A 14547-nucleotide genomic window follows, 5' to 3' on the forward strand; every position below is an offset into this window, starting at 1 on the left:
TGAGTCTCAAGCATTCCTGTCCTAACTTAGTGGGTAGAAAAAGGATTGGAGGTGGGGAGAAAGAAACACTGGGCACCTTTGAGGGGTAGCAGGAAAAAAGCTAGCTAAGTGAGAGTCTACAATGGTCAAAATGTCGCAGAATATCACTATATGCGCCTGCTGTTCTCTGGGGCCAATCTAGGAACAATCCTCTAAGCCAAAACATATGATTAAATTTTGAAGTCTTTCCAGCCAGTAGGGGAGACGATATCTCCCATGGGTGGGTGTTGTCCCCATACATGCAATAGTTAGGAGCCACTGGAGAGAATGTCTGTGCCCTTTTCACAGCTAAGAAATGTGCAGATTTAACACATTAGTCAGCAAAAGCCTTTTAAAGATTATTATTGGGTGACAGTCGAGAAGTCATAACGCAACCAAGGAATCTGGCAGGCAATCACAGCCTTTCAAGGGAAGATCTCAACATTCCCTCACGTAGCACAGGATTTGAACATAGTGGTGCAGAGGTCTAAAGAAATTTAAAATGTGTTCTTCCAAAATACAAAATCACATATTGTCTGGCAATTCTTAAAAAAAAAAAAAGTTAACTTTTTATTGGGTTTTACAAACAGGGATCTTTTGTGGGCATCCATCTGTCTCAAGAGACAATGGAGTGTGCCTTCGGGGGTGAAGCCAAACTGCTGTGTGAACAGCACCAAAGTGGCCACCCTGGGGCGCAGGTCTGGCAGTGTGCATGGGACAAGACCCACCCCCCTCGGCCTCACTGATGTGCTCCAAAGGAAAGCAGGGATGATAGGAATAATAAATTATACAAATAAATAGACCAAGTCTTCTCATGTCACATGGGCACCATAAAAATAGTATATATTTGCTGTAATATCTGTAACATGGTTCATTGTAAGTGGTCAATGTGCAAGTTCTTGGTTCATGGAGTGGTTTAAATAAAAACAATAACAAAGGATAAACAGGCAAGAACAATGTTACAGATAACATTCAACACTGCATAGCTAAAATGCCTAATCAGCTAACACTTGTTTTCTGAAAGCTGAACGCTTATTATTTGTTTTTCCCCACCCCCAAAAAAATTCAAGTAGAACTTGACTTTATTGGTAAAAGGTAAAAAAGTAAGGTAAAGGGCCCCATGATGGTTAAGTCCAGTCAAAGGCAACTATGGGGTTGCGGCGCTCATCTCCCTTTCAGGCCAAGGAAGCTGGCGTTCATCCACAGCTAGCTTTCTGGGTCATTTGGCCAGCATGACTAAACTGCTTCTGGTGCAACGGGACACCATGACAAGTGCCAGAGCGCATGGAAATGCCATTTACCTTCCCACCAATTGCACTGGTGTGCTTTTGAACAGCTAAGTTGGCAGAAGCTGGCACAGAGCAACGGGCGCTCACTCCATCATGGGGATTCGAACCACTGACCTTCTGATTGGCAAGCCCAAGAGGCTCAGTGGTTTAGACCACAGCGCCACCCGCACCCACATTTGTTGGTAAACGTCTAAATAGGGGTATCCGGCAGGGGCTGGAGAGAGGGGGAAAGTTACTAGCCTTGCAGAAGTCAGGGTGGAAGATGATAGAACTCTTTACTATCTTTTAAAACCATCCTGCAGTCAGCACATCTAGGCAAAGGTGATGCCACCAGAACCATCATAGCAGTTATGACCGCCAAACACACATGCTTGACCCAGGCTCAAGAGGCAAATGGGAGCAGGGAATCTGTTGTTTTTCCCCCCATCAATCCATAGGAAGATAATTCAACCAAAATGATGAAGGGGATGGAGCAACTCCCCTAATAGGAAAGGTTGCAGCATTCAGAACTTGAGAAAAGGCAAGTCACATGATAGAAATTTATAAAATTATGCACGGCATGTAGAAAGTGGATAGAGAAATTTTTTTTTAACAACACTAGAACTCACGGATATCTAATAAAGCTGCATGTTGGAAGATTCAGGACAGAGGAAAGTACTTATTCATGCCATGGACCTCACTTCCACAGTGATGATCACCAACTTGGATAGCTTCAAAGAGGAGGAGGAGGTTATCATCAGCTGCTAGCCAGAATGGTGATGTCCCATCTGTACTGTCAGGCAGTAAGAGTCTGAATACTGTACCAGTTGCTGGAAATCACAGGCAAGCAGTGCTGTTGCACTTATGTCCTGATTGTGGGCTTCCCACAGGCATCCAAGCAGCAGTGTGGTGTAGTGGTTAGAGTTCAAATCCCTGCTGGACTAGATGGGCCATTGGCCTAATCCAGCAGGCTCTTCTCATGTTCTTATGATTGTTTACAGAAGGAAATTGTGAGCTCCTAATAAAGTCCATCAGACCTCCCCATTTGGCTAAGCCATGTCTATTTGCCCTACACAAACGTATGATCTGGTCCACGGGGTCACGAAGAGCCGGACACGACTAAACGACAACAACGTATGACATCAGGAGTGGGGCAGGTAATGGCACAGCTGGGCTAAAAAGGAGTTGAAGGCATCACCAGTGCACTGCAAGTCTTAACTTTGTGTGGCCTTTTCCTTTATTAAAGTAATTCCTGTAATTTTAAGAAACCAGTTATTGACTAGAGTCACTAATACAATGTTTGTTAATTACACAGTCTATGTCACAATACACTTCTTGAGAAGTCTGGAATCAGATTTGGGTTTCAATTTTTATCCCTTCAGCCAAGTTATTCCTGGAAGAGGCTCTCCAGCCCTGCTGGAGCAGCTTTTCAGAGCACTGCAGGGGGAAATATGAATCAGTAAACGTCACCTCCCTGCACTTCCTCCTGGGAGAAGTCCTACGAGAAGAGTTTTGCTCACAGAACTCTGGATACAAGCCACAGTCATATAAAAAGAATGCAGATAGTTTTATTTCAGAACTGTTACATACTCATCATTAGGCAGTGTTGTCACTTTTATTTCAAATAAATTTGAAGTTAAAACCACCCAGTTTTACAATTAACTCTTGTATTAGCTTGATTTTTAAAAACAAATATACAGCTGCATGAAAATAATTGTCTTTTGTTCCCTGTAAATAGATATTGGAAATAAGTTTTTTCAGTAATGCAAACTGCCTTTTTGAACTTCCTCTTGTCCATCAGACTTTTAAGTACTTAGTGACCCTCTGGGAGGGCTGCAGTGCAGTCATAAACGATTTTCACCTTTATATTCACAGCTTAGTCAACAAAACATATGCAACTTAAAAAAACCACCACCACACACATTTCCATCTAAGGCTGCTAAAAGTGCACCTCCTTCTAAATGAAAAGAACCACTTTCCCCAAACCATCCTTCCTCAGAGATTACTCTTCTCCAAAATACTGATCTCAAGTTATACCATCTACCACGCTCAAAATGATATTGCCTTGATTACTTAAACCAATTTCAGAAAACTATTCTGTTTTCAACACATGATTCTATGGTGTTAGTGATAACAGCAATCTCCTGAAAAGGAACAAAAAGAGGCAGGCAGGCAGGCAGAGGCAGAGTTCTCTCTCCAGCTCCTTAGACGAAGGGCAAGGCACACATACACAGCCAGAGGATCTTGTCCAGCCTATCAAAGCTTTTCCCTCCCAGCCTGCAAAATCCCACGCAGTGCTCCCATGTGGCAATTATTCATTCATGGGGGGGGGGGGAAGAGAGAGATGTTAGTCAGATATGGAATGCAGTTAAAGGACCATTCTTGTGCTATTGCAATCATACTAAAGACCTTGCTTTGGTCAAGTGCATTAAGATACTCACTGCTTTGTGGGCCCTAAAATGATCACACAGTGCAATTTTACATAGGGCACCACAACATGACTATGTCTGTACTTGAATTGAAGGTTGATATCATGTGAGGTTACTGAAGGATCCCTTTCTTCGTTTACTTCATTGGCATTTTAGTCAGGTTCGTCAGGCTTACTTGCAGAAGCACAATCAGATCAGTTACTTAATTCATCCATCTCACATAAAAATAAATGTGCTTGCAATTGACATCATTTCTCTGTAGTATCAGAATATCACACGTGGAAATTTAAAGCTTTAAACACATTAGGAAATGGATAGTGAAAGCAAACACTGAATCACCAAAGGTCTCATAAATAAGCATGTGGAATGTCAAAATTGTGGGGAGGGGGACGACGACAACAACAGAAAAGTGTACTTAATAGTGCAATCCTATCACATCTACTCAGAAGTATGTCAGTTCAGTGGGGCTTACTCCCAGGTAAGCAAGTACAGAATCGCAGCCTTAGTTACAGTTCTCCATCTTCTGTAAATGCTTTCAGAGAATAGTTTTTAAAAGCAGCACTCACAGAAAATACTTTGGTCACTGTCTAATAATTCTTACGGCTCTCCCAAGCATTTCAATTAGTTCTTTCACTGGAATAATAAATAATTTGGTCAGGCACAGAAATCGAACGAATTTTTAACTTCAGAAAAATGTAAGTACTTCTGAATGCAAATATATGGACTGGTCCTTTTCAAGTAATACTTGTGAGAGCCTCAAGGCCAGATGGGTGGGGTATAAATAATAAAAGGTTGTTATTGTTAGTCACTCCAATTTTCACTTAACAAAATGTCCAATATCCAGATGCACATTTTGATTAGCGGTTTTAGAACGGGATGGGGAATCTTTCTGACTCCACCAGCCAGATCCCATATCAGTGCTGTGGACCAAATTTGACTGGTGTTTTTTCCTTTGTTTTAGCAGGAGCTTCCAATGCAAAGCGCTCCCTGAATCATGAAGGGATTTGAATGGAATCCTGCTGAACTGATTTATTTTAATTTAACGTTTCCATCAGCCATCCCTTGCAAGGAAGAGGTGCACACAGCCAACTCAGGTTTTAACTCTGCCCTCACACCCATCAGATCACACTACAAGTGAAAAAGAACTGACCGTTTGATGGAAATGGCCCACAGATCTAAGCTGAAGATACAATTTGTACTTCACTTGAATGAAGTATGGAGTAAGTATTAGACTAGGACATTGTTTAGATTGTGTAAAATCTAAATTCGCAAGGGGCATGAACTAAGCTGATTGCGAGGTAATGTTATTACAGTAAATTAGCAAGGGCAACAAGGATTGATCCAAGGACTTAATGTATTTAAAACAAGTATTATTTCAGGCATTTATACAAACCTTTAAATATCGGGAAACTTTCACTATGTTGAATTAACTTGAGGAACCCTTCACTGAACATTTTATGGCCAGTCAGTTTGAACATGCAAGGAACTACCCTAGTGATTTAGTAGTTGGCAGTATGTTCTCATCCAAACCACATGGTCACAAGAATACATAACACTGCCACCTACTCAAAGGGAAGTATGCAATACTTCTCTTACTCAGAGTTCAGCCACTGAAGTTAATGCACATGACTAATGTAGGTTAATTTATTTCAGTGGGTCTACTCTGAGTACAACTTAACTTGAATACAACCCACATTTCTGATTTTGCAATCTTAACCGAGTTGCATTTCCTTGTGAGCACAGTAAAAATAGGGCTATAAAAGTACTTGCTTCTCTGAACGTTTATAGGACTAGGGTGAAGCCTATCTAATGTTTTTAGATATAAATATGAATTAAGAAACAGGAAAATGCGCACAAGGAAAATCTTTGGACAGAAATATTTCTTGTCTTCCAACTTGATTTGTTGTAATGTTAAAAAGAAATTCTAGTGTAATGTTATATACATATTTGGGTGACTAGATTAGATGATTTTTATATAAAATATTCTAATTGTGTTTTCTAGAAATGTTAAACACAGCAGCGTGTATTCCATAAAAATCATTAATTATCCAGCTAAAGTGAGCTGTAAATTAGGTTTCAAGGGGACTGAGAAATCCCACTTGAATTCCTGGCAAAAATTACAACACACAGAAAACAGAATTATTCTGCGCTCTGGAAGTAGTAAGATTGTTTGGTTTACAACAGGCTGAAACTAACTGGTAATTTAATTCCACCTCTTAGGCATTGCATATTCTGTACAACTCAGTGACAGCTCTGGAAAATAGAGCTTGGTTCTCTTTCAGAACCAAGAATTTCCCCCTATACTGTATTCTACAGTAGGCAGGTAATGCTCATGGCTGAAGAGAAGGAATGAAAGATAATTTTAAAAATATATCTTGGAATATACTGTTAAAGGCCAGCAGATGAAGAAAACTCTTTTGTTTTCATTCCTTAAACTTAAAACAGATTTTAATTGCCCTTTGCAGCAGTGATGTTAGTTCTTTCAAACACCTCCAGAAACTGAAGGCAAATTATTTGGTCCCCCAACATTAAGGTTTTTCTAAGTTTTTCTGCTGGGTGCTCCTCGTGGCTTTAATGAATGGCAGTGCCAGTTATAGCGTACTGTGCAGAAGAAGTGGAGTACTCCAAAAGGAACACAAAGTCCACAAGCAGCTAGTTGAATATGCATATAGCTTATAAGGTGCATGTGTTGGACACAATAAATATTTTCAGAGTTATTTGTAAGGGCTCAAACAGAAGTCTAGCTCGTGGAATATTGTATTGGCACCCAATGTTCTCCTATCAATCCCCACCTGGATATTAACAATGGAGGCAATGGAAAGTGACAGTACTACGCTGCCTTGAGTAAAAATGGCCACGTCAACAATATTTATCATGTGCAGTGAACAGAGTGTCATGTGTCCACAGATTAAGCATTAATCACTTTGCCAGAGGAAGCCGTGATCTATAATTCTACCTTATACACCCAGTTCAAACTAGATGCAACACAGGGGAATCCAGAAAACAAGATCTGTTGCCTTTTTCCATTTAGATCAAAGCAGTAATTGGGTTTAGGCTGAGGCTGTGGGCCAGTAGAGCAGTATTGCTTACCTGGCTTCCTAATGTGAAGTCACTGCCAGTAGCAGAGAAGGAAAGGGACCAAGTGACATGGATTGATGCAGATGCAGCATTGGGAATATTGGATTGGTCCTGCTATTGTACCTGCGCAGCACCAACCTCCCCGTTGCCTTGCTCCTCCCCTTCCTATTTACCAGCAGCAACCTCTATGCTGGGAAGCCAGGTAAGCAATGCCACCTTGCCCTGCTGATCACTACAAGTGTGGGGTATTAGAAAAGGGGACAATTAAAGCTTTCCCATAAACCTTATTCCCAAATTTACTCCACCCACCCACCCAGTTCAAGCTATTTGTCTTATGGCAAATAAACTGGAAAACATAAAGGTATTGGGTATATACCTAACATATAGCTGGGGAGATTCTAAATGGGAAACTGTTTTTAAATGAGAAACCTTTTAAAAACCCTCCCCAGGTCTCCTTTAATCTAAAAACCATGGGAGATCTTGTGCCTAATTCTGCCATCACATCTAATATAGGCCTTCTTTTTACTGATTAATTTCTAATGCATTACGAAAACAGGATTAACACACAAAGTGCCATGTTGATCACATCACAATTAAGGAAGTGTGCAATTAATGTGTCTTGGAAATGTTTGGCTGGTGAATATGCAAAACACAAGCATGAAAAAATAACCAACTTGGTAACTTCTGTTTTGAGGACACTTGAGCATACTGATTTAGCAATCAAGGGATATGAGCTGAATCACTTTTCTTTGACTATCATGCCAGCCTAATTCTTTGAAAAAGGACTGCTGAAACTACAGTTTGATTTTTCATTTTCATTCTGCGGCATGTTCATGAAGCCCAGCGAGGATAATAATGACTGTGAAACCTTTCAGACTGGAACTTTCACTGCATTTGCACAACTATTATGCAGACAGATCTTTCAACTTGCTTAGCCTTCTGAATTTGCTTCAATCTCTTCCATCTCTCTACTGCTTTCAGCGTCCTGGAGGAATGAAAAGGAACAAAGTAAATTTGTGGCTAGCTGGTTTGAACTAATCCCATCTGCAAAATTATACAATCAGGATGATCAACATGCTATTCTTCTCCCAACCTCCCAGGGAGAAAATGAAACAAACAACCCTGACTGACTCTTCTTCCTTTTCCATACTGTTTATACTTCAAAACAGCGGTGGAAACCTTTCGCTTGTGGCCCTAATTTGGCCTAGCAGGGGCTCTAATTTAACCTGTCAGGCTGTTTTCACCAAACTATGTCTACCTACTAAAGACACAATTGCATATGAACTGCTGAAAAGTCTTCTCCCAATGTTTCCTTGGAAAGCCAGGCTCAATGATGGTCAGCTGATCAGTGCTGATAGCAATACCCCCTGAAGTTGTCCATTTGCAGGCACAGTTTGAATCCAGCTGGGGAACCTCAAACATTCTATCTCCCTGCTCCCCTTCAAACACAAAGCCTATACAGTGGTACCTCGGGTTAAGAACTTAATTCGCTCTGGAGGTCCATTCTTGACCTGAAACTGTTCTTAACCTGAAGCACCACTTTAGCTAATGGGGCCTCCTGCTGCCGCCGCGCCGCCGCTGCATGATTTCTGTTCTCATCCTGAAGCAAAGTTCTTAACCCGAGGTACTATTTCTGGGTTAGCGGAGTCTGTAACCTGAAGCGTATGTAACCTGAAGTGTATGTAACCCGAGGTACCACTGTATTATACAATTACCAGAAGTGGACAGCAAGGAGGAGGAGCTAAAAACACAATCCCTGGTACAATCCTGTACCTCGCCAAGTCAAAGATATCCAGTAGTAAAACAGCCACAGGTAGAGCAGCACAGTCCTTTCCGATGAAAGTAAATACCCAGCCTATCAGATCTATCTAGGGCATATCACAACCTAATCTCTTTGCGTTAAGTCAAGCATAATCAGCAGAAGCAGCTACCCATCCTAGTCCTAGGCTCTCATCCAGAGCCATCCACTTCCAGTCCTGTTTCTCACTCTGGGGAAAGAAATACTGGACAAGATCACAAGCATCTGGCCTCTCACCCCAGACTCCCATTCAACAAAACTCAGTATCTCTTAGGACACTAACCATGCTGTAATATCACTGGCTGATGCTTGCCCTGATTCCGAAATGGTGACTGTGCCCCTGCTGACACCACTGGGGGATGCCAGCCTTGTGGCCAGCCTGGTCTTTATGGCCATTAGATGTTCATTCTCCACTTTTGACACTCAATTCTGATTTATATAGATGCACACTCCCCCTACAGCGCGCAACTTGTTTTCCTAAAATGCCTGGTTAGCAAAAGTCTTCCCCTAGCCAAGTCTGACAGGTTTTTGCTGCCTGAATTGATGGATCTAACCTTTTCTTGATCTCTGAAATTTCCTGTTCAGTGACTGGAATTCTTAAGTTTGACATCTGGTTTCCCTAAGCTTGGCAGCCTGCAGTAGAAGATTTGCTTTTGCAATACTAGATGTTGTTCTGGAGGTGGCAGTAACACCAGTTTTGCATAATATAAAATAGTGAGCAAAATTCAGTATATCCATAGTCCGAAACGTCAGTTAAAGAGCTGTGCAACAAAAGATAAAACCCCTTTCAGGTGAAAACTTTTAAAAGAAAGAAGATCCTCAAAACAACTGTAGGCATTATAGCCTAGAATGAATATTCCAGCTTAAAACATCTGACAGGGTCCATGAAGATCTCACCTCTAGTTCAACATAGCAAGTTCAATGCAGCCAGTTTCATCTTTTTTAACTGCAATATTAATATTATATTAACAGCCTGTTACCTAAAATATATCCAAGCAACATTACAGAATAGAAAATTCATATAATTTCTATTGATGTTAGCTGCCCTGAGTCCGGCTCTGGCCGGGGAGGGTGGGGTATAAATAATTTTTTATTATTATTATTATTATTATTATTATTATTATTATTATTATTATTAAATGTGAACATTCCAGCCAACATTTATAAAAAACAGCCCCACCATAACATACTTATCACCACTTACCACTTACTTGCAAGATTTGCATGGCCTAACAAGATGCACCAGACAGCCACTTTGCTCCTCTAAGGTCATTTTGCTGCTGTGCTGCACTGAATTCAGCCACGGTTTGGCTTTGTGTGCTGTCCAAATCTGGGTTGTGGTTTAGTGCTCTCCATACTAACCATGAGCTGCAAACCAGAAAAGCTAGACTGCAAGCCAGAGATTATGCAATATAAACCATGGCTTAACTTGGCAAAGCACAATGGCTAGAGAGCAGCAAATGGTGGTGATCTTTTCTGCCAGAACCTCCCTAAGTCACGGTTTGGCTTAGCATGACATATGAATCAGATCAGTAGGATTCAGCCGTTTGAATATTTAGGTTCACATACTACCTATTTAAAATGACATTAAAGTTAGCATATTTTTATTTTAAAAATTACTCAGAATAGGTTTAGAAAACTGCTCAAAAAGGAAGAAGGATAAAATGAAAACTAAAGTGTAGATTTAATAGGCTGTCTATCTCTGAAGACAGATACAACTAAATATGAGATGGCATATTATTTGGATCTGTGAAATCATCATCTTCACACATGAATGACCCTCAAACACTACCTCTTTTGTGATGACTGGCAACTCTGAAGCCAAACTCAGCCAGTGAGCAGCTGCCGAGTTATCTCCTAGTTCCTTGTAGCACTGCAAGAGAGAGTGGGGAGGGAAAGCAAAATTAAGACAAGATAGAACATTTTATGAGGATGTGTATTCCATTAATAAAAAATATAATTTTATCTTTTCAAACACTGAAACCCATAGAGAACATAGAGAACCCATAGAGAGGAGATGCCTGGAGAAAACACTTTCCAAAATACAGAGTAGATTGAACTCTAAGAGAGAGGCATCAGAATGGGTGACATCAACAGTCCAGGTACAAACCCATTAAGCTGTACTACTCACTTCAGAACTATGTTCAAGAGACGGGGCAATAGCGACCACCACAGGTAAGGTGTTCTTCACATGCACATCCAAGAGGATGTTGTGAGCCGGTGACGCAAGAGTGAATGTGACGTTACATTCAGCACTATTGACTGCATAGTGCTGAGGCTGCCACACCCCTAGGGGGTGGGCATGGGGCTGACACCCTCCTCACAGACCCATTTAGCAGAATTTGTCTAACCATCTTGGGACATACTTTACCCTTTGCTTTCACAGAATCACCAGTGGAATCAAAATACCCTGATTTGCCTCCAAAAGGCACACTCTTCCATTGTCTCCCGAGACAGACGGATGCCAACAAAATTTTGTACAACAGATCATTTTCTTGGAATATAAGAATTTAGTCATTTAGTCGTGGCCGACTCTTCGTGACCCCATGGACCAGAGCACACCAGGCACTCCTGTCTTCAAACACTAGCTGTTGTTGTTGTTGTTTAGTCGTTTAGTTGTGTCCGACTCTTCGTGACCCCATGGACCAGAGCATGCCAGGCACTCCTATCTTCCACTGCCTCCCGCAGTTTGGTCAGACTCATGTTTGTAGCTTCGAGAACACTGTCCAACCATCTCGTCCTCTGTCGTCCCCTTCTCCTTGTGCCCTCCATCTTTCCCAGCATCAGGGTCTTTTCCAGGGAGTCTTCTCTTCTCATGAGGTGGCCAAAGTATTGGAGCCTCAGCTTCACGATCTGTCCTTCCAGTGAGCACTCAGGGCTGATCTCCTTAAGAATGGATACGTTTGATCTTCTTGCAGTCCATGGGACTCTCAAGAGTCTCCTCCAGCACCATAATTCAAAAGCATCAATTCTTCGGCTAGCTAGATATATATAAAAGTCCTATGCATATTTACTCGTGTTAATCCCACCATGACATGGCCAAACTTGGCCCTCCAGCTGTTTTGGGACGACAATTTCCATCATCCCTGACCACTGGTCCTGTTAGCTAGGGATGATGGGAATTGTAGTCCCAAAACAGCTGAAGGGCCAAGTTTGAGTGTATGCAGGATTGCAGTCTTAGTTAAAATGGAACATTAGGGTGAGTGATTTAAGTGACTCAGATAAGTTATTTTGCTAAGAGGTATAGGATAGTCTAAACACAACTACTAAAAAGTGTTTAAAATATTATTTATTTATTTAATAAAAAATTTATACCACTTGATTGTAAAAAAAAAAAATCCAAAGCAGCTTACAAAAGATAAAACAGTAAAACTGAGAAAAATTCACAACCATACATATGAAAGTTAAAATACTAGAACAGATTAAAATTACCTCAACTTTCTAAGCATCTGTGAGTAGGCTTGTCTAAACAAGAATGTTTTTAGCTAAAGAGTGGCCATGTGTATCATCATGGTGTGGTTTAATTGCACCAGAATCCCAATTCACATTTCAGCTGTATCATATGCAACACTGATATTTAGAATAGTAACTTTCCTATTTTATTAAAAGCAAACTTTTCTTGAAATGGAAGAATGATGAAGAAATCATAATTAAAATGAACTTAGATCTAGGCTTCTTAGACATATATATGGAAAACATTCCATGGGGGGGGGGATTCTCATAGTCCTGTACTTATAACTAAAGATTATATTCATTTGACATCCTAGTCATGTATGAGATACACAACGGCCCACAGTGTAGTAAAACAAGTAAAAAAGTAACCTGCACAAAGATTTCTGCATTTTGTTGACTTCTTTTTTAAGTTTATTACCACCTTCCAGTTTTTACAGAAGACTGTCAAAGCAAGTAAAACTTGTGGCAACTTCAAATTCAAATATATTCCAAGCCAGGAACAGAATCTTTAAAACTTGTACACTACTCAACATAAAATGAGGTTGTTTGGGACTTGGGGAACAGAGTGATTTTACAGGGAGCAAATCCCTCTACACTCTTGCTTGGCTTCTCCGCTGTCTATTGTAGCAAAAGCCATTTGGCATTAAAACTTTCATGGGCTCCAACTGGAGGTCACAGAAACAGGACAATGCAGCTCCAGAAAAAAATCATTCAGTTTGTGCAAACAAGAACATATTTCAAATCCTTTGTGGAACCAAACCGAACAATTTCCACGTAAATCACAACACAATCTACAATATAGATACAAAAACCCAACAGCAACAGCCACCACCCAGTTGGAACCATAGATACTAGGGGCTAGAAAGCCTAATGATCATCTTGAGTGACGCAGACCACTGGAAGGGTGTAGCATAGTTTTTCTAAATAAATAATGGTCTGACTCTGCATTAGGCAGTCTCATGCGTTCAAACCAAGCAGTCAATTCTGAACTTCTAATGTACGTAAACACACAACTTTTGTGGCCCAAGCAAACATACACTTACCTTGGCAATGTATATTCTTCCCACTTTTGAAAAACCAGCACTCAGGTCTTCGGCCTACAACGAATATGAAGAATTAAAGATGATTCAGAGAGATTAGACTTTAGCTCAGGCTATGCAGGTTCTACACTGTTCATCTGACAGAAACTGTCATGTTTCTGTCATGAAAAGGGGAGGGGGCCTATTAGAGAGCAACTTCTGCTACGCTCACATCATTTTAAGAAGCAGGGTTTTCAGATACTTCTGCATGTAGCCCATGTGAGTCAGTTACCCTTGCCCATCAAAATACATGACCTGTACACCTAACGAAACACCTAAAGGAGCAGTCGTATTAGTCTGTTGCATCAAAAAGACCACAAAAATCTTGGAAGCTTATCCCATAGTATTTATTTTAGCCTTTAATGGGAGGGTGAGGAACTTCAGGCCCGGGGTCTGCATGCAGCCTTTCAGACCTATCTGACTCTCAGTGGTCCTGAATTATATTCTTCAGCCTGGCTGAAATGTGTCCTTGAACTGTGATAATTGTCTCACATTTGACTGGATGGAAGCGGGGAAAAGATGTGTGTTTATGTGTGTAAAAGTTTATTATTTATTGCACTTATTAGTCACTTTTCTTTTACAAAAGGTTAACAAAATAGTACAAAGATTAAAACCATTATAAAACCAAAATAGATCCATACATCTAAAAGGTAGGTCCTAACATATTCCACTCACTGAAAGAGGCCACAAATATCTAAACCCCTCCAAATTAAGGGGTAAAAACCTGGCTAAGAGAAATGTTTTTGCCTGGCACCTAAAAGTAGATAGTGATGGAATAAATAGGGAGCTGCCACCAAAAAGGCCCATTCTAATGTTTAAGAAGCTTGGTAGCTTCTTTTGCTGTTGTTCAAATATGCTTGGAAATGCTGAACTTTAGCTGCTTCTGTTGGTGGTTTGTGCACAACTAATAATTAGCCATTTTAGTGCTTTGCTCAACTGTTAGTACCTTTAAGAAATTCTGCAGTGCATCCTGAACAGTGGCTGTGGGGGGTTCTTCATACAAGGCAGCAGCAGTTTTCCTTTCCAACCATCCCAGATGAGAGACCTGCATAAAAACAAAGAAGGGAACATAATCATCCTACTATAACTTGGCAGGCAACACATAACCACCTAGTTCATATGCCTATCTCACCAGTGATTCCATTTGTATGGCAGAGGAACAGGATAGCATGCACCCGTCCTTCCAAGAATAATGTAATGCAGGTGCTCTACAGAGACCAGGGTATACCAGACAAGAGGTATTAACATGATTATTTACCATCAAAATAAGATGGTGGTGGCCTCCATGTGTTGCAATCATGTTGAATGTCACTTAAAATGTGCAGTAATAGGGAGGGAACCTACTCCCTCACCAGCAACTACAGAAAAGAATTGCTACATGGATTAAGAACCAATTAATCTAGTCTCTCCTCCCACCAGTATTC

At 40.8% G+C, this 14547-nt stretch overlaps 1 protein-coding gene and 1 long non-coding RNA gene across 6 annotated transcripts in view; both read right to left on the reverse strand.

The window, feature by feature from the left end:
- Window positions 1-835: 835 nt before the first annotated feature.
- LOC128410945 (uncharacterized) lies at window positions 836-3203 on the reverse strand. The gene is made up of 2 exons (XR_008329646.1): window positions 2428-3203; window positions 836-2372 (listed from the first exon to the last, which is right to left on the reverse strand). It is a non-coding gene; the product is annotated as an uncharacterized LOC128410945 (long non-coding RNA).
- A 1848-nt stretch (window positions 3204-5051) lies between these two features.
- RMDN3 (regulator of microtubule dynamics 3) overlaps window positions 5052-14547 on the reverse strand; it is a 31019-nt gene continuing 21523 nt past the window's right edge. For all 5 annotated transcript variants that reach the window (XM_053382505.1, XM_053382521.1, XM_053382532.1 and 2 more), the window contains 4 exons: window positions 14070-14168; window positions 13088-13141; window positions 10384-10464; window positions 5052-7778 (listed from right to left, as the gene is read on the reverse strand). In XM_053382505.1, the coding sequence (XP_053238480.1) occupies window positions 7725-7778; window positions 10384-10464; window positions 13088-13141; window positions 14070-14168 (288 nt within the window). In that variant the 3' untranslated portion in view covers window positions 5052-7724. The remainder of the gene's footprint in view (window positions 7779-10383; window positions 10465-13087; window positions 13142-14069; window positions 14169-14547) is intronic.

The sequence above is a fragment of the Podarcis raffonei genome, chromosome 1 (assembly GCF_027172205.1).
Source record: "Podarcis raffonei isolate rPodRaf1 chromosome 1, rPodRaf1.pri, whole genome shotgun sequence".
Taxonomy (NCBI): Eukaryota; Metazoa; Chordata; class Lepidosauria; order Squamata; family Lacertidae; genus Podarcis; species Podarcis raffonei.